The 19288-nt window shown below is 43.2% G+C and overlaps 1 protein-coding gene across 3 annotated transcripts in view; it reads left to right on the top strand.

Moving 5' to 3' along the window:
* CAMK1D (calcium/calmodulin dependent protein kinase ID) overlaps positions 1–19288 on the top strand; it is a 221187-nt gene that overhangs the window by 86134 nt on the left and 115765 nt on the right. For all 3 annotated transcript variants that reach the window (XM_030959829.1, XM_030959827.1, XM_030959828.1), the window contains exon 2: positions 6741–6872. In XM_030959829.1, the coding sequence (XP_030815689.1) occupies positions 6741–6872 (132 nt within the window). The remainder of the gene's footprint in view (positions 1–6740; positions 6873–19288) is intronic.

The following is a 19288-nucleotide window of genomic DNA, read 5'->3' as shown; positions in this document are numbered from 1 at the left end:
AATCTGTGTTTTCTGCCTTCATAGAAGTCTCTTTCCTCTAAGTAGCTTTCCTGTAAGTAGCTGACATGGATTTCCAATCTTAATCCCAGTTCTTTTAGTGGGTGGGCTCTTTGTTTTTCTTTCCCTGAGATTATTAAATATTGAGCAGCTAAACTAGAAGAAATTATAAGCCTCAAATGGGCATTAAAATTCTTGCAGCTGACTCTGGTGACAAAAACTGTCAAAACACTAAGCTGTTGTAACTGTAGACAATAGTACCCACAAAAAATAGAAGTTAAATCCAAACAAATAGGAAAACTCTTGGTGGCTACACAAGATCAAAGCTTTGTGCTGCTCATTCTGTTGCAGACTGAAATGGTAAATGGAAACCCAACTGGTTTAAAAGGAGGTGAACAAAGAAGCTCTGCCTGGAGTGTGATATTGTTGGGTGCCTCTGTCATGGCTATAAGCCCCAGCAGAGATCTGGATATTGATGGAGTTACTTCTTCCCAGACATTTTATTAAAGGGGAAGCAGCAGAATGGCTGAAAGAAAAGTCTGGAATTGGCGATTTTGTTCTGCCCAGCCCTGGGCATGGTGACTCCAGGGTCCTTTCACGCTGTGGCTACTCACTGCAAGCCCACAGAGGTTTCAGGATACCTTGGACAAAATGCTGAAGGAATGGCCATGGGGCAATGGCTCAGGGCACAGGGAAAGGTGTGAGTGCTCCAGAAAGGGAATGGCCATGGGGCAATGGCTCAGGGAAAGGTGTGAGTGCTCCAGAAAGGGAATGGCCATGGGGCAATGGCTCAGGGCACACAGAAAGGTCTCAGTGCTCCAGAAAGAGCTTCTTGCTGCAGCAACACCCAGCAAAGACTATCTGTGCTTCTTGTCATTGTTGGAGTGTCCATCAGGATACAGCAACAGCATTTTAGCACAGTGGGAAGTGCTGTCCATCATCTGTGGTGGGTTAACAGCAGCCCCAGGCTGCAGCATCAGGCACCTCCATGGGATCATCACTGTGGGCAGGGATTGGGATCAGCCCTGGAGAGGGGAGCTGGGGTCAGACACTGCCCAGGGCAGGGCCATGTCTGCTGTTAGAGCGGGCACTCGTGGGGCCCCAAGGTAGGAAACAGCATTTTCAGTCGTGGCTGGGAGGCTTAGTGGAAATTAAATGAGTAGGGAGGCTAAAAATACCGGTGTTAATACAGTGATCCCAGTTGTTGTGCTCTCGCCCAGGCAGAGGAAGCATTGCCATAGAAGGGGCTGCAGGCTTGGAACTGTGTGTTTGATGAATGAAAATAGCTAGAAAAAGTATTTGTGCTCTAAAGCATAGATGGCTGCCACCAGATTAGTCAGCTTTTTGCATGAATTTATTTTCAGTTCTTGGGAATATGTAGAGAATTTGGTTTCTGTACCATGTGTAGCACCGTCCCAAAGTCCTCTCCTTTCCTCTTGGCTGGCTAAAAACCCTCTCCACACTTCTGTGTTGTTAACTTTGTATTCAGACAACACCAAACTATTGAATTGAATTGTAAATTCATTTTCATGCAGCTGTGAGAACACTGATAGACATGACTTTGGAATAAAAATCTTTATTTCCAGCTTTGGTTGGGTCTGTGTTGGGATGCACCTGGATGATGAGGAGAGTGAGGAAGTGTTTACAAAAACAACTGAATAGAAAATTAAGAAAAAAAAAGCCAAAAGAGAGAGCATGAGTTGTGCAGAAAAATGGCTTAGTAGAAAAGAGGTCTGCAGGACCAGAACCCCCCTGGTGTGTTATACAGAGCTTGAGCTCATCCTGCAGTTAACTCCTTGAGGCACATGGAAGAAGCTGTGAAAATGCTAACAAAGACTTTTTTCCCTCTGTTTGTGGTGCAGTCCAAAGTCACCTTTCTTTGGAGAATCAAGGAGCAGAATTTCAGTGTGGTTGGCAAAGCCACACTACGTTAATGACATTTAGTTGGATTTGTCCTCCTTTGATTCAGTCAGACTTTCTGTCTCAGGGTGGATGGACGTGGTATATTTTTCAGATGTTGAGTGTTCACTTTTTTTCCCCCCTGGTCTGGGCAAAGTACACATGGGAAGCCAATTCTACAATAATTAAGAACATTAGCTATATGCAGCCTGAAGATGTGAAATCTGTTTCCTGGCTATGTCTGTTGACTTAGTGTGGCAGAGCACCTGCTAATGCAGTTGAAAACTGCTCAACTTGGAGGCTGAATGGAAAAAATGAAGTTCTGTCCCTCCATCAGCTTTGTCTTCATTTTGTCAGTATTTTTGTCACAGCAATTTTTTTGTTGAATGAGAACAGATTTGCTGTCTCAGTATATGCTCTTCATTGTATTTCAGAAATTAAATGTTCATAATAAGTTCCAACAGAATAGTTGGAATAGTTCCAGTAGTTCCAACAGAAGAAGGAAAAACTTACTTGTTCTTTATTTTGCTTTGATCTGCAGATAGCCTAGCCTTGCAGCCACTGCTTTCTCATAGAAAATCCAGTCTGTTTGGGTATGAGTAATGTTCATATTTCAATGTTAATCCTGAAATTATACTCTTTAAATCTATATAAAAGATAAATAATGCATGAGAAATAATTTAAATGAATGCCAACTTAAAAAAATTGGCATCTCATAGGATACTGCACAGTCCAGGTGTTTGCAAAGGGGTGAAGAGTCAAAGCATCTCAAGCACCCTCTAGAATTTGCAGTTATCTCAATGTCACTCATCAAGTCCTTTAACATCTTCCTTTTTTTCCTTACATTGTTCCTAATTCATATGGAAGTGATCTAAATAATGAAATGATTCCATGCCTTAATTAGAAGTTTGAAAAGAGCAGCTCCTCCAGGGTAAATGATAATATGGTCAAAACTTTCAAAAATGGGTTGTTGCCGCACACGGATTTTGGCAGCTAAAAGTTTCATTTTGCAGAAGTTTCTTGCTTACCCATTTCCACCACTGTCCTACTTCCTCAAAGCCATGACACTTTTTTGCTTTTTTGCTATCATCTGCAGGCAGAACAGGGAAAATTCTTGAAGGATTTGGAAGCTTCTCTTTGGAGAGGCAAAGACTTTGTCCCTGGGCATGTTGGAAAGGTTGCATTTTCCTCCTTCCCAGCTGAAGGGAATGGTACATCCCAGACACATTTACAATCATAATTTTTTACTAGTTAACCTCTTATCCTAAATAAAAAAAAATCTACATCACAGCATGATATTTGGTTTTTTTTCATTTTTATCATACAACACTTCTTGATGATGTTTAATGGAAGCCATGGCCTTTTCATATAAGTCCTGTCATGTTGATGGTGTAAAATTCAGTATTTTCCTACCCCAGACTTCTATCTAAAACTTTGCACACAACTACATTTTAAATCTCAGTAATGAATTGTAATTAATTCTTAGAAATGAATTGTTTTTTTCATTAATAAAATTATTTTAAAGGCAGTATTAATTCCTTTTGGGGAGAAAAAATCTTTAGCAAGCCTGCTGAGCTGGTAGTTCTGTGGAACTTTTTTGAGAAGCTGGGGATTTGCTGTAGGATATATTGCAGTTAGCAAGAAAATGAGCAGCCTTGTCTTTGTGCCTTTCTCTCTGATATTTACCTATTCATGCCTGAGTCAAGAGGGGTTTAGTGGAGGCTGGACTGTGTCATTAAGGGTGGATGAATTCAGCTACATGTTTGAAACTATGATAATTGCTTGCCCATCTATTCAGTATTTTGACTCTTCCCTGACTCCAGGAGTATCTTTGCTGCCTCTCCCTTGCTGGTGCTCCCTCCCACCCTTTGTTTCTTTTTGCCCTATATTGCTGAGTCTGTGTTTAACACTCTGATCCCTCTCTGCATCTGTTCCCTTCCTGCTCTTTCCTTCCAGCACTTCTCTTTCTTTTGTGCACTGACTCATTGCTTTGTCCCCTCCCTTGCTCTGTGAGCACAGGGGTGTATGAAGTGCACAGAATAATGCAGACAGCCTCACTCCTGCCTCCTCACGTCTCCCTCCTGCCTTCCCAGCAGATCCATCCCAGCTCTCCCCCACCCATTGCTCTTCCCAGCATTAGCAATTTCATGCCATGGCCTCATATAAAAATCAGTGTAAAAAAGCACCCTGTCCATGCCCAGGGTTGACATGGGACCAAACACTTCAGCTGAGCTTCAGATTATTTCATGCTGTAATGAGAAAGGCTGTTAAGGAGATAGGGAATTGGGTTTTGTGAGTATTGCAGAGCTCCACAAAAAAATGTCATTTAAATTCACAGAGGCTCTTTCCAACCAAGGAAACCATGTCTGTCCTGATAAGTGGAGGAAGAAATCCAGCTAAATGATGGAGCCAGCTGAAAAAGAGGTGCTTCACAAAGTTAACCATATTGTGTAGAGGAGAAATAAAGGGATTTCCTCTGTTTTGTTGTCTGAGATCAGCAATGAAATGCACATTGGGAAGGGAGCTCCCTGTATTTTTATAATATCATAAACACACTGGGAGAGCTGTGTGATCAGTAAAGGACTGGTGGGAATATTGCAGCTTCCAGCACCATTTAACTGAGGGCAAGGAGCCTGTTGCAGACAAAGCTGGAGTGAAGTGCTGTGCTGAAAGCTTAAGCACATGGGAGTTGAGGGGCTCATGAAATACAGCTGGGAGCAGCCCTGTGAGTTTCTGAGTGCTTAGGTCTGCAACCAAAGCTGGTAAGCACCCAGAGGTCTCAGGGCTTTCCAGCAAAAGGATTTTATTGCAGTTCTGGTCTGGCCGTCTCAAGCATGAGGGTCAGGATGAAAACCTTATTTGGTGAATTGAATGGCTAGGGCTGTCAATAACAGGAAAGGAAATAACACAATTAAAAACACTCTGGGTGGCTTATTTGTGCAAACCACTTGGATCAGCTGTGAGGACCCTAAATTGGAGCCTATGATGCTCTGACATGCTGTGGTGGATTATACACAAAGCAGAAAAGAGGAAATCAATCTGCTACTCCACGTGGCATAAATGTAGCCATAGTCTGTCCTTTTTAGTGAAAATGAGGCACAACATTTCTTGGTTCAGAGGATCACTGCCCCATGTGGACAAGCTGTCAAACATCTGCTGTGTAACAGCATGCGAAAGTCTCTTTTCCTCAATTTCACTATCACTATTTCCCTATCTGCTGGCTACAAAAGCATTTCTGGGTACGCAGGTACTTTGTTTCAAGAGCAGCAGGCTCTTCCTTTTGCTTATCCACTTCATGATTCATGTGGCTGTTGTGCAACTCTGGAGCTGCTGGTGAGGTCACAGCAGCCTGCTTGTGTCATCCAAGTGCATGACTTAAAAAGGAGGAGCCTGTCCAGGAAAGGAAATTCTTTTGTTTATCCACAAAACATCTAGATAAGCAGCAGTTGTCAGGAATGCAAGCCAGAGAAAGTTGGTGGCAGCCAGATGAGGCTGTGACCAAACATTAACCTTTGAAGAGCAGGCTGGAGCATGGCTGGGTTTGCTCAGCACCCTCCTGAGCAGTTATCAGAGTGAGCTGTGTAGGAGAGCAGAATAATCTGCTAATCAGGGGAAATAATAAAGAAAATACTACTTTTATTTCTTATAAATAAAACACAAACCTTCATAGAATGATAGAATCAAGGAATGGTTTGGGTTAGCAGGAACTGTAAGGATCATGTAGTTCCAAACGCCTTCCATTAGACCAGATTGCTCACCCTGATCCTTCAGCTGTCATTGGGTTAGGAAAGCCCTTGGATCTGATCTCTCTTGGACAAAGTGGGTGCTTCAGGAGGAGGTTTTGGTGAGTAGGAAAAATTATTTGCTGTTCCTCGTCAGGTCAATGCTCTCCCTGGCCCAGTACCCTGCTGCTAAACCAGTACCAAGTTCCAGAATACAAGGATGGTCCTGATGTACCACTGCAAAGTCTGTCCAGAGTAGCAGAGTCTGAATGATGCTCAAATGCTCAAAAAATCTGGAAACCAAAAAAATGACTGTATGGCACTGACTGTGGCATTTTCCTGGCCTCTTCTTGGTTAGGTCCAGAGGCTTGGGAAGAATCACTGACAGTGCAAGAAATAATACTCTGTCATGAAATAACCCAATGAAGGAGAGGCACTGCCCATTCTTGGCAATTGGCTGCTGTGATGTTTCTTTATTTGTGTAACCCTCTTGGGGTAACCATAGGGAGGCTGCTACTAAGGCCAGTGTTTAGACTTGTGATTTAATCCAATTCCTTGGCTTTAGTGGTTACACACATCAGTTTGTGCTGTGGAATAACTCTTCTGATGCAGTCTGAGTCAGGGTTGATCCAATGGTGAGGAGAAGCCCTGGGCAGGACCAGAGTGGGGGCCCTGACCTCTTGTGGTGACTGAGGAACCAGGAGCACTCCTGACACTAGTGTGTCACTTAGTCCTGGGGACATTGGGCTGCTTTGTGAATTAAACCTCCAAAAATCTCAGAAAGGGGGAAAGTATCTCATCCACCAAGTCAGCAGCCAGGCTGTGCTCCATGCCCCTGTGTACAGAAATGGTACTTTCTCATTTTCAAGCTCATATCTCTGCTGGATGATGGTTCTTTATTGAAATGGTTGTGTTTGGTAAGCCTTTAATGCACTGCATGAGTGTGAATGTCTCCATATGTTTGTAAAGGCAAAGAAAGATATTTGTAATGTCATTTCTGTGTTTAACAAGAGCAGCTTCCAAAGGACACCAGAAGAACCATGTTCAATGGTTGTGTTTCAGTTAACAGGTTTCAAAGAAAAAACATCGCTTTCAACCAGGGTTTTTCTTCTCTTCTTTCAGGGGTGCATTCTCTGAAGTTGTTTTGGCTGAAGAGAGAGCGAGTGGGAAACTCTTTGCAGTCAAATGCATTCCCAAGAAGGCACTGAAGGGAAAGGAAAGCAGCATAGAGAATGAAATTGCAGTGCTGAGAAAGTGAGTACCAGACCTTCATTTCTGCCCCTTTGCTTCAGTTAGACTCCTGCATTTGAGGAGCAGTGATTGACAAATGTGACTGAAAAGCTGTTCAGCCCATCACAGGCAGACAAGATCGTGCAAATGTAAATGGTGCTGAAAATGTTTTGAGAAATGCTCTTCTTTCATATTAGTGCAGCCACATAACTGCAAAATGGGAGAGGAGTGAGGCTACAGTAAGTCTACGATGCCATGAAGAGGCTTTATGCACTAAGAATGTCAGCAGTTGTGTCACAGCATTTGAGGAGAGCAGGAGCAGGGTGATAATTTTTAAATGCTTAAAACAGTCTGTTTAATTGCTCCAAAATGATGACATGCCATGGATTGTCATAGGAGATGGTGTTAACCTGTGCCATAAAGATGAGTGGTTCTCTGTACTTCTGGAAGGGAGATGTGTTTTTTTCCCTTACTTTGCCTGGAATACATGGGTAAGAAAAAGGAATTTCACGATTTCTGTGAATTCATTGTAGTTATTAGAGGCTTGATTCTTACCTCTTCCTCATCTTATGTCCTGAAGGTGGGATTCATCTCACCTGACTTGAGACATTTGGATTTGAACTTATCACCCTTGACTTTCATTCTGGGAAACAGAAAGAGATTGGTTACTTTAGGATTGGTTCCTGTAGTGTGTTTTAAACTTCTAAAAGTACCTTCTCATTGAATTAAAGGTAGCACACTTACACAGAACTGCTCTGCACTGAACTGGGACATTCTTATTTCTGCTGCACTTCTGTCCCAAGTGGGACTTCTTGCCCCAGTGCTTGGTCATGTCAGAGCTGATGGCTGATCATGTGGGCACCACATGACAAAACAGATGCTAAAAACTGACTGGATGAATAGCTCAGCCAGCCTAAGTCAAAGGAGCTGGCTCAAGGGCAAATTCAGACATCTCAGCAGGCAGAGGGGATCTTTTTTAGTGGAGAGACATAAATGGAGCTCCAAACAGCTACAACTATTTGTAGCAGTGCCTTCCTATTGCTGAACCCACCTTGGTCAGTACAAGGCAAACCCAGTGACAAAAGCAGCATGTCTTGCTGTGTGGTGTTGTTGAGAGCCTGTCATAAAACTCAACCATTGCCATGTCTGTAAGCAGGCAATAATGGCCAATAACCACAGCTTGAAAGTCTCTGTGTTGATGGGTTTGTCCCCTGATTCTCCTGTGGGGTGTAGGGGGGGTAATATCCATGTGCAGTATGAACTGACTTGCATCAGCCTTGCTCCTGAGCTGGCAGAGCAGAGAAATCATTCAGGTTATTCCTTGCTTCTGCGCTGTGAAACGTTTCTGTTCCCTGCAGACAACTTCCTGAGAAACCAGGAGGCAGCACCCAGGCTGTGCTATTCCAGCTGCAAGGCCAGGAGAGTGAGTGGGCAGAAAATGCCTTAATTTCATGCAATTAGATCTACTCAATCTCTTGTCCTGTGCACATTAGGACCTTAAAAGAGAATGTCCCTTTTTTATCTCCTGGTGTCTTCTACTGAGCTGTTGCTAATACAAACTTTGCCTGCCATTGTCTTTATTCTGAAAATAGACATCCTTGCTTGCAGATGCAGCATTGAATTTGTATGTGCCACCAAGGAAACAATTAGAAAATAACAAACTAAATTCTGCCTACAGCTGAGGAGAACGGATATCAACCTGTTCCTCTGTTCAATGAATTCTCTGCTTCAAAAGCTGTCAGTAAAAATAGAGAGTGGTTGAATGGATCCTGAGCAGCTGTTGCTAAGCTCCATCTAAGTGCCCTTGCTTTTCTTTCTTGTAGCTTAACACTGAGTGGGACTGGCTAGTTCTTGTGTTGTCTGATGAATGGGTGGGACCCCAGAGCCCTGGGCTTCCCTGCAGAGCTGTGAGGAGCCACAGCCTTAAATTTACCATGCACTGAACTGCCTCATCTGCAGGATGTGCACAGAGGATGCCTGGTAGCACCAGCTGGTCCCTGTTCCCCGAGGGGAAGGTGTAGAGACACAGAGGATGGATGCAAAGCAAATAGAAATATGCACAGGTGTTGATCCCTGTCTCCCTGGCTGGTTTTGCATTGTGTCTTTTGAGGGTGCTTAAACTCTGATAGGATAAAAGTCCCAAAGACACCCTGCCTGGCTAAAATGCAGACAAACTCCTTGACATCCTTCAGAGAAGGATCTCTTGTCTTACACTGGACTTTCTCCTCATATGTTCAATCATTAGAGCTTTGTTTTCCTCCTGACAAGCTCTGTGCTTTCTGGCAGACCTCTGCCAAGTGTTGTGAAGCGCAAGATTCTTCTTGATCTCTTCTTGATTTCCCCCAGTTGTATATCCAATTGAGGTCTGGTAGGAAATCCTGAATGTACTCCCTGCATGTCCCCCATGCTGCTCTCAGGTGAGCTGCTCATGCCCCTGTATGTGGTGAGCAGGAGTTTAGGAATAGTCAGATTGTGCTGGCATGTCCAGGATCAATGCCCACAGTGTCCCACATACTTTGTACTCTCAGGCATCTCTGTTGAAGGTTCATTCCTCTGCCAGTCCTGCCAAATCATTCAGATCTGGCAGAATCAATATGGGAGAGAGTTTGAATGATGCTGTGTGTTGAAGTAATGTTTAGAGGAGCATTTTTTGCAGTCAGAATTAAAAGTCTAAGCATGGAGTACTGGTGATGATAACATGAATCCAGTGACTAAAAGCTTTGGGTCCCCTCTCACCTCTGCTACTTTCCTTCTGTCACAAGAATTATTGTCTGTATCAATATTTATTGGCTGTGAAACAGCTCTTATTGAAAAGACTTCTGAGCAAACAGTTTTACCTGCAGTTGCTTTCCTGTCCTCTCTTGTGTTTGGCAGAGTGGATGTGAGAGGGGAGGTTTCTGGGCCGGGCTCTTAGTGTGAAACCAAAACTTCTGTCAGTCCTTCTGTGTGTCTGGACTAAAAAGCTGTTGGGAGCATTAATCCAATATTCAGTGCAGCATAAGGTCAGTGACTCCCATGTGAGGTACAGGGAAGGTAGGAGATTTTATCTCTCTGTCTGTGGGCTTGGACGCTCGGGCTGCCAAAACAAAATGACACATTTCAGGAGCGATGTTCTGCGAACAGAGGAGCTGCCAGCCAACTGATCTGCATGTTTGTGTGAGTGCCAGAGTGAATCATGCATACTCCATAATTCTATTTTTCCAGCCATGGCCAACAAATCTGTTCTTAAAAAAGAAAAAAGGCGGAAGAGCCGTCAAGTCAATATTTACGCCTAGCAACCTTAACGGGGCTCTTCCAATATGGACTCTTGTGTCCCGTGGAAATCCATGGCAACATTCCCTGAGGACAAGGATGGGTGGGGACAGAGTGGGAAGGAGCTTGCTGGGAGAGACTGAGTCTGCAGTTAATCCAGGGGCCTGACAAAGCATTTAAGCATGTGCCTAATTTCAGGCAGTAATTAGTTCAGTGAAATTGGTGAGGAGGCTGAGCTCCCCTTGCTTGGATGTTTCAGAGAAGGGTGAGAGTCCCACCGTGTTTGGCACCACATCAAGAGGGGAGTTTTCTTTTTATCTTCAATTAAGACATTAGGACATGTGGAAAACATGCTTAGAATGTGTTTGAGGAAGAAAATGGCATCTCTAGGATGGGACTGTCACAGCTGCATTAACTGGCTGTGGGGGACAGCAGCACACAGTCACCTCTGTGTGACACAGCCTTTTCCTGAACTGACATGTGGGGAGTTTCATAACCTGCCCTGAAAGCAACTGTGCTCTGGTTTTGAGCAGAAAGAGAAATGCAATCCTTTCCATTGTTGGCTGTAGAATAGAGGAAATTTCTTCCACTTATGGTAATTGTGCAGGTGTGAACACGCTGGAAGAGGAATCCTCTGCTAGATGGTTCTTGAAGGCAGTGCAGAGTGCAAAGAGTGGGACTGCAGAGAAGCAGCAGTCTGAGGTTCTAGTTAAAGGGAGGGAAAAAAAAAGCTTATAGGCCAGATAGATAAAAACATAAAACATGCTTGATTTGCTTGTAAGGCTGGTTCTGTGTTTGGTTTTTTTTTTTTACCTTTGGCTACACCACTATTTATCACAAGAAATTCTCTGCTGCCTGGGTAATACCTGCCCAATTGTACAGACTCAGTGCTGAGTCAGAGCAAAGCAAGGGGAGGAACAATAAACTGTGTGTAGCCCTGCACCCAGGTTTATTGATTGCTTAATGGCAGTAATGTGCACATGTGTCTTGTTAAGCAATACTGTCTAGCTAGCAAATCATACTCTGCTTTAGCTGGTTTCTGCTGAACAGGGATTTAAAAAATAATTTCTAAGCTATTTAAGTATCTCTTACCTTCTCTCCCACCTCTTTACTATCCTAGATCCTCTGGAAGAGTCATTGTTAAATTCCTTATTACAAATCCATGCCTTACCGAGGTCTGAGGCTTTTTTTCCTGTTAAGCAGAGTGAACTGTTCCCAGCAGGTCAGCTAAACTTCTGCCAGTGCTTTGCATCCCCTTTTCCTCAGGAGACAGGATGTTCAGGCAGTGATTCACTGCCTCCCTCCTTATATGCCTGCACCTACAACCAGGAGCTGCTGCTGGGACAAAGAGCAGGGAGAGAGGAGGGGATGTGTCCTCCAGCAAAGCCTGGGAGGTCAGGGCTGTACCCAAAGTAAAACTAAACAAAAAACAGCAATGAAAAGTTTTCCTAATGTGGGTGGAATTGTGGGAGCTCCTGCTCTCCCATAAATCACACAATGGTCAAAGGAGCCCCTTGCTCCATGCCAGGAGGCAGTGCTGCTCCTCATGTTAAAGATTACAAATGTGGGAAAATCACCCTTCTCAAGATTTACATGAAGGCTGCAGAGGTCATTAAAAAATTGTACCTCTTTGCTCCTTTTCAGCAGCCCACTGACAAACTTCTTGTAAAACCTCTCTGTCCCAGATTCCTATCTCTGTTATGCCCCAGCCCTCCAGAGCTGACTCCATGGCCTCCAGGAAGACCAATCCAAATTTAGTTTTGAAACTCATTAGTTACCTCTTATTAAACTCTTCTGTGCAATTTAACTCGGAATCAAAGGCTACATTAATTCTGAATAAAATTGGCCATGCAGAAATTTAATGTGCCCTAACATAAATTCAGGCATTTAATTAATTCAGATGAATGTTCCTGATTGACTTTGGGGGACAAACCTGTCTATTCAAGCCATGATTGTGTTCAGGTCAAAAAGCACAGCCCTTGCAGGCCTGGGTGGTCCCATACTCCACTTTCCCAGTCTGGAGGCTCTCCTGGTACCCACTGATATTTTCCCTGTGGTAATTGTTTTTCTGTCCAAGGCAGCACAGCACAGTACAGGGCCAGCTGAACTAAAGAGGAGACATTCAGATCCTGTGTGGATAAGTGTCAACATAAAAGTGATGGTAATTAGATTGTGTAGCTGAGGTACAAAAAGCTGTGGGATTGACCCTTAAGGGGTTAATGACTAATTACCTCTTTGCACCCCAGCAGTAAAAGCTCTTTTTTTCCTGTCAGGAAATGGTTAGGAAATGAGAAACCAAAAAAAAGCACTTGACATCTCTGTCTGTCAGGTATCATAATTTCTCTGGTGCTTTGCTTATTCTATAGACAAAACAGCCTTTCTGCTTTTTTTTATTTTTTTTCCCTGTTTTTTCTCCTCTGTGAATAATGGTGAGAAGATCAGCTGCCTCAGCAAGAATTGAAGAGACAGCTGGTTGTTATATTAAGTAATCACTCTCTGAGAAAGCTTTTATGTAGATTTACTTGTTCAAACCTGGCTTGCTCATGCCACTGCAGTTGCTCTGGGGTGACAGAAGGCTGACTCTGCTCTTCCTGCACTGCCATGCTCCAAGCCCTGACAACTGCACATCCAGGACATCCCAAAAACCTGCTCCTCACTGGGGCCCTGCATCCCCAAGGATGGCTCAGGGTGCTCAGACCCACAGCCACCAGCTGGGGTGGGATACCCAGTGGTACCATTAATGATGTTGATGTCAGTGGTGCCAGGGTAGGGCCCTTCCAAGAATACATTTGTTGGCATCATGCGTGGATTTGCTTCATCATTGCCCCCATAGATCTCTTGGGCTGATGTGGATGCCTGGAGGGACCCCCAGTGCCTGCCTGTGGAGCCTCCCTTCCAGCTGTGCTAGGGAGGCAGGCAGGCTGGAAAGGAGCCAGGAGCTACAAAACTCAGGGTAGGGGGACAGTTGGACATGCCTGGAGGCTGACATCAGCCTAAACCATGAGATCATCTCCTGGATCAAGGAGATGCAGACTGGATGAATTGCCCTTCTCTGGTTTCAGGCAAAGGGGAATCTGACCCTCTAAATGTGGGTATGGCACAGGGCAGCTCTGCCTTGGCACTCACACTTGGCTCTGTGTTAAGCAAATAGTTTTGCTGCAAAGAATTCATCCCAGTGAAAAAAAAAAAGTGAAACCTGAAACAAAGCTGACACCATCCTTCATCACTAAGATGCTGGAAACTTTGCAGGGGAAGACTTGCAGCCAGGGCTGCCTGGATTGCATTTCATGCTAGATTAGATGTAAGCAGATATTGAGAAACAGATCAAGGCATCTTTAAAAATCCTTAAAATGCATTAAGTGGAAGAGAAAAATCCCCTCTGAAGTGGTAATCACAGAATCCTTTGTATCTTCTCTGGTCTTGCACAGTTCCATGCAGGTGCAGGGTGCTGGGTCAGGCTTCAGGGATGGTGTGTGGCATTTCTGTGTCTCAGCCTGACTTCACACCCTGCACACCCCGACAGCTGTGCTCCTACAAGGAGGTTACAGAGTGATAAGTCATTTCACTGTAATTTCTGTCCTCTCTCCTGGATGGTAGGGGTTGTTTACCACATCTCCCTGGCATAACTATTGTCATCCAAGGTCACCCCATACCTTGGCTCATCTCAAAAAATGGCATATCCATGTTAGAAGGAGGACATGGAAGCACATTGTCACTCAGTGGTCCAACTTTTAAAATAATTCAAGGAAGTCACGGCTGATTTCTGAAAGAGTTCTAAGAAGGGTCCAAATTAGCAGAATGATTTTAATTTAGAATGTCAGCCTTAGGTGGTATCTGCCTCTGTGCTACACAGAATCACAGGATATGCTGACTTGGAAGGGAACCCACAAGGATCGAGTCCAACTCCTGGCTCTGTGCAGGACACCCCAAAAGTCACACCAGGTGCTTGCGAGCATTGCCTAAATGCTTCCTGAACTTTGGCAGGATTGGTGCTGTGATCACTTCCCTTGCACTGGTGGAATAACAAAGCCAGGGTCGTCTCAGAGCTCCCAGCTGAAGAAGGAGAATCTGTGACCTATTTTCCAGGATCTAATTCTCAGGAAGATGGTTATGACTGTGTTTCAGTGGTACAAGTGCCTGATTATATTGCCTTGTCTGTTACCTAAAAGGAAAGACTTGTTAAGATGCATAAAGCCTTTTCAACAAGATCAATAAGTTTGATAAATGACTCAGCTTTAAATCTGGATTCATAAGGTCTGTTCAGCCACATATTTAAACCCAAGAGTTACCTCATTTGCAAGCACGTGGCTTTGGTAGTAGGGACAGCATTTTCTCCAATGCTTGCACTTCAAAACTTCAAGGATGTCTTGGTGCATAAAAGCAGCTGAGGATGTACTCAGTGTACTCCTAGGTGGCTTCATTAGGCAAAGTACTTCCTCTTCTGTTTTTTCTCCCAAGGTACTTTATAGGTAATCTGGAATGTTTTGTCCAAAAATAAGGGGTTTGGTTTCTTTTCTATAGAAGTCATTTCTTCATTTGGACAAAATACAAAAGCTGTTTAAATGTCTCATGACATTAGGGAAGTCAAGATTGTTTAAATATTCTCAACCTATTGCATTTTGCCTCTGTTCTCTTATGTTTTTCTTGAAATATGAACTGGAAGGATTCAGTGTTTGGTAATAAGCTGTTGTGATGTGCTGCTGGGAACCAGTTGGTTTCTAACCTCAGGGTGACCATATTTTGGTGGTGGGTAAGTTTTTAGATGCATAGTCCGAGCAACTCCATGGATAATCCTTTATCTTACTTTCATGCTATTAAAATCCACATCATAACTCATAAAACACTGGGCTATTGGAGTGGTGAAGTAGAGTTATAATTTATGAAGCACTGCATAAAGAGAACAAGTAGATGCAAGGTAAGAATCATCTGGCCAGCTGGAAGCATCCTCCAGGTACACAGCTGCATCTAAGCTCAAACCTCACTTGCTATGGAAATCATCAAATATGCATTTCTAAGTGGATCAGAATGTACAGGGAGGATAAACAAGTATTCCAAAAGTGTCAGTTCAAGAAGGTAGAAACAGAAATCTTATCAGAAACGACAGTTTTCTGGAGTACTCGTTGTCCAAAGCAGTTTTTTGCTCTTAGTTGCATATCAAACTGCTTTTTAAACACAAATTGCTGTATTTTTGACCTTCATTATATGAAATTAGACAGTAATGTTATCAGTGGGCAGGTTTTTCTGAGACTCCAGTGTGAATTTAAAACAACTCGGTTGGCAACTTACACCTCCTGTTTTCATTTATTGAAGATGAATCACGATTAAATTTTGTGTCTCATTAAGGTAACACTTCTAGGTGTCTTAAAGCAGAGTTTGGCAGAAGGGGGCTGGTTCTGACTATAATAAAATGGGGAAATATTTGTACTCTGTCCCACGTTCTGCTGCATCAGGTTAAACCTGACAGCAACCTCTGTGTTTGGAACATATCCAAAATATCCTGATCTGACAGCTGCATAAATTAATTGCTGTTTGACCAACTAAGTCTGCAGCTGTCAACTGTGATACATATTGATTTTTTTCTTGCAATGCTTACTCATACAACACCTTGTTTGTGTTCAGTAAGAGTTTTTAAGGGAAAAAAGTAAAAAAAAAATCTGTATGTGCAGAATTTATCTTTTAACAAAGGCAGAAATTTAAAACACTCTTTTAGTGTGGTGGCTGCCCTGGTGGTCAGTTTGACCAAGGATATGCTGATGATAATTTTATTTCATATTAAACATTGATTATATTTTTAAAATCAGAAATTCTATTTTTTTTAAACTGTGTTTTATGTTCTTAAGGCATTGGCTTAATCAGAATACAGAGTGATTGAAGAGTGTCCCTAGAAAGGGGTTGTGCTTCTGCAACTATGGGACTTTAAGCCTATTAGTCCAATCAGTTTTCAAAATAAAGCCTGACATTTTCCTTGCTTGCATCCATGTTTCTACATCTCTGGCTATCAGAGGCACCTGGCTATACTGCCCAGGTCTTAAATCTCTCTAAGTGCAGAAACCTTTGGATTAGTTTTAATGCTGACAATTTATATCAGTAAGTGGACTATGAAATCATTTCCCTAAGGATAGGTGACAGCCAGCTTTTACTCTGCCAGCTATTTCATCAAATGAAAGTTATGGAGCATTACATTAAACAGGAATGCTTTTGCCTCCTTGACTTAATTTTTTTGTCCATGAAAGCAGACATAGCTGAATTCAAGCCTTCTTTGGTTTAATATGTTCTTCTTTGAAATCACTTAAACATATAAATAGCAGAATTTATTTCTTTTTCTTGAAAGTTTGTTCAATAACTTTGAGAAGGGATATTGGTAGGAAGCTTTTGCAAATAATCTAAAATGTATTACAGGTCTATATGGCACCAAAACAACCTACTGACAAATAAGTAGCAGTGAACTGTGCCAGATACATTTCTGCACACCTCCAGTGTCACCTTCTGAGATTAGTCCAAATTTCTATATATAATCTGTTTGGTTCCCACCAAATAAAATAACAACCTGCTTCAAATATCTTCATACCTTTGTGATAGCTCCTGTCTTGGCTGATGCACCAGGGATTAAACTGTGACCTTTTTGGACTCACACATACATTTCTTTACAGCTAAGCAGCCATTCCCTGCAGGTCCGTGGAATGGATTCAGTGGTAGACTGGGCTCTGAGTGAAATAGTTAACTTGTGCTGAAATAGTGGTTTGAAAAGTCCTCGCGCTGAAATACTTGTTTGAAAAGTCCACATTGGTATGGGGTTGTTTCTCAGCTATTTTTTTCCCTCCACCAAAAGCAGAGGAATTCCCATGCAGCAGCAGCAGCATTTGGCATCATATGTTTTGTCAAGAAGCCTCTCTCCAGACCAAAGCAATCTGGTCACTCCCATGTCTGCTGTAAAATCGATAATTAGAAGAGAAAACAGCGGCTGTTCACAGCTTTGCTCTTAAAGAGGATAATGGGGGATTTCTAACTGAAAACAAAGAGGAAAGGACTTTTTCAGTGTTTTAAGCTCTCTTATGCAAACCACAACAAATATATGGATATGACATGATCCAAAAAGATGCAGCATTTATATAGAAATGCCAGTTCTCCCCTTTCTATGTTACAGCAATAGTAATGGCTGGCTGATTTCTGTTTACTACAAGGGGGCTGGTGGGAGGGAAGCAGAAAATTTTCATGAACTTTGAAACTTTTCGTTCTGTGTTTTTTGTGTGTTCCTGAGAAAATTGCTGTTGAGTGAAACTCCTGTGTGCCCCACAGTGCTTATGTCTTGAGGGAATCATCCTTGCCATTTATGGTGTCCAACACACACGTCCCAGCCATGAAACAGCAGCATGGCTAAATGAGCACTCGTCATTAACAAACAGACATGGGTAATATGATCTCATGCTATTCTGGTCAATAGGAAAATTCAAAGTCGTTGAACTTGGTTACATGACTCCTTGAGGCTCCCTTGAGAATCTTGGCCCAAAGCAAAAAGGGGAAAGAAAGCCTGAGCTGAGGTCCCATGTGGATTGCAGGGCTTTGTCTTGTGTGGTGGTGTAGTGTGGGCTCAGAGCTTTACAACCTCCTTCCCTCTTCCTCAGTGCCTCCTGACTGATACATCCAAGGAAAGGGGCACAGCCACGTGGGGATTTACTGTTCCAAAGGTGGATGTTCCTTTTCATGTCCTCCTTACTCAGGCTTGGCTGAGCCCACACAGAGTCCTGGCTTTCCCACTGAGAGCTCTGTGCCATCTGGGTTAGTTCTGGGAACAGTGGGTGCTCTGTGCTGGTTTCAGCTGCTGTGGCTGAGGCCATACTTCAGCCTGCAGAGAGAGGATCTGCCAGGGACTGGCCATGTCCCTTCTCCTCCCTCCATGTAGCCACAGAACTGGAACAAGGGAATCCCAAGGGTTGCTCCTGTGAGAGGGTGGGGAACGTGGTCTGTGTCTCACCTAGTGGGGCTTGCTCCTGCTGGTGTCATTAAGTTGTTTTTCCTTCTAGAAACTGAAAGGCCAGACAAGAGTTCATCACCAAACTTCACCCTGAAAGGGTTGGGTTGGCACATAGAGATTTCCCCCCCTATTTTCTCTGATTTTACTATTAGGATGCTGAATTGCTGACTTTGTTTAAAATTCCTCCTACCATTGGAAGCATATGTTTCTGATTTTCTTTCTTATGATGACGTAGTTTGCACTCTTATCCAAGAGCTGTTTTCTTAATAGGACCAACTATATTTGGAATCACTCTGAATTGCTCTTGAAATGGAAGATTGATGTCAGTATTTCTGGCAGTCTTTCACTGTATTTCTTTCCCCATAGTTGAGCATTAAATGACTGATCAAGCTGGAACACCTACACCATTATTTTAACATAATTAGATTTGTTTTATTTTAGTGCTGTATATACTCCTAGAGTAGCTGATACAGGTAAACTTATCAGTGGGCTGGTTTGGGGAGGATTCAGTAAATAACAGAAAGAGGATGCCAGAGAGTGTAGAGGGTTGTGCTTTGCATCAGTTTACACACAGGGAAATCTTACAGGTTTTAGAGATGTGTTGACACTGTCACATCTGTATCTCAAGCACACTTGTGTGGCATTTTTAAAAGTATCTGCACAGGACAGTGATCTGGATCCCAGTGAAATCCCCTATCTAGAGGACACTAGAAGACCTCATGGATTTTATTAGTCAGCTATATAATTTCCTGTGTCATGATTATGCCTTCAGCATCCATGGGGGAGATGACTGTTCTCAGGTCATGAGTAATCCATCACAGTCCTCCCAGTCCTGAACAGCAAACCAAGAAATGTCAGTCCTGAGAGGGAGCACTCAGCTCAGTGCTGATCTGGGCCTTGAACCATCTTGGAAACCTCTTTAAGACGCTCTTGTGAAAAAACAACAGGCCTTTTTCAAGGGAAAAAACAGTACCCAAACTGCCCAAAAATTCAGGCTCATTTTGAACTGCACTTTGTGTTTCTGCACCTTTAAACTGTGTTTGATTCTGGAAGGAGAAAGTCACTCACCTGATCTGACCCACTGCAGCAAGTGGGCTGTCTCATTTCATCTGTTTATGCTGTGTAGATATTGGTAACTGGATTTGACTCGTGGTCAGAAATGTAGCCAGGCTTCGTGGGAGTCTCCTGCTTCTACCCTAGAACTGCACAAGAATCC

The sequence above is a fragment of the Camarhynchus parvulus genome, chromosome 1A, assembly GCF_901933205.1.
Source record: "Camarhynchus parvulus chromosome 1A, STF_HiC, whole genome shotgun sequence".
In the NCBI taxonomy this organism is placed as follows: domain Eukaryota; kingdom Metazoa; phylum Chordata; class Aves; order Passeriformes; family Thraupidae; genus Camarhynchus; species Camarhynchus parvulus.
The sequence above is the reverse complement of the archived record's forward strand: the minus strand, read 5'-3'. Positions and strand labels throughout refer to the sequence as shown.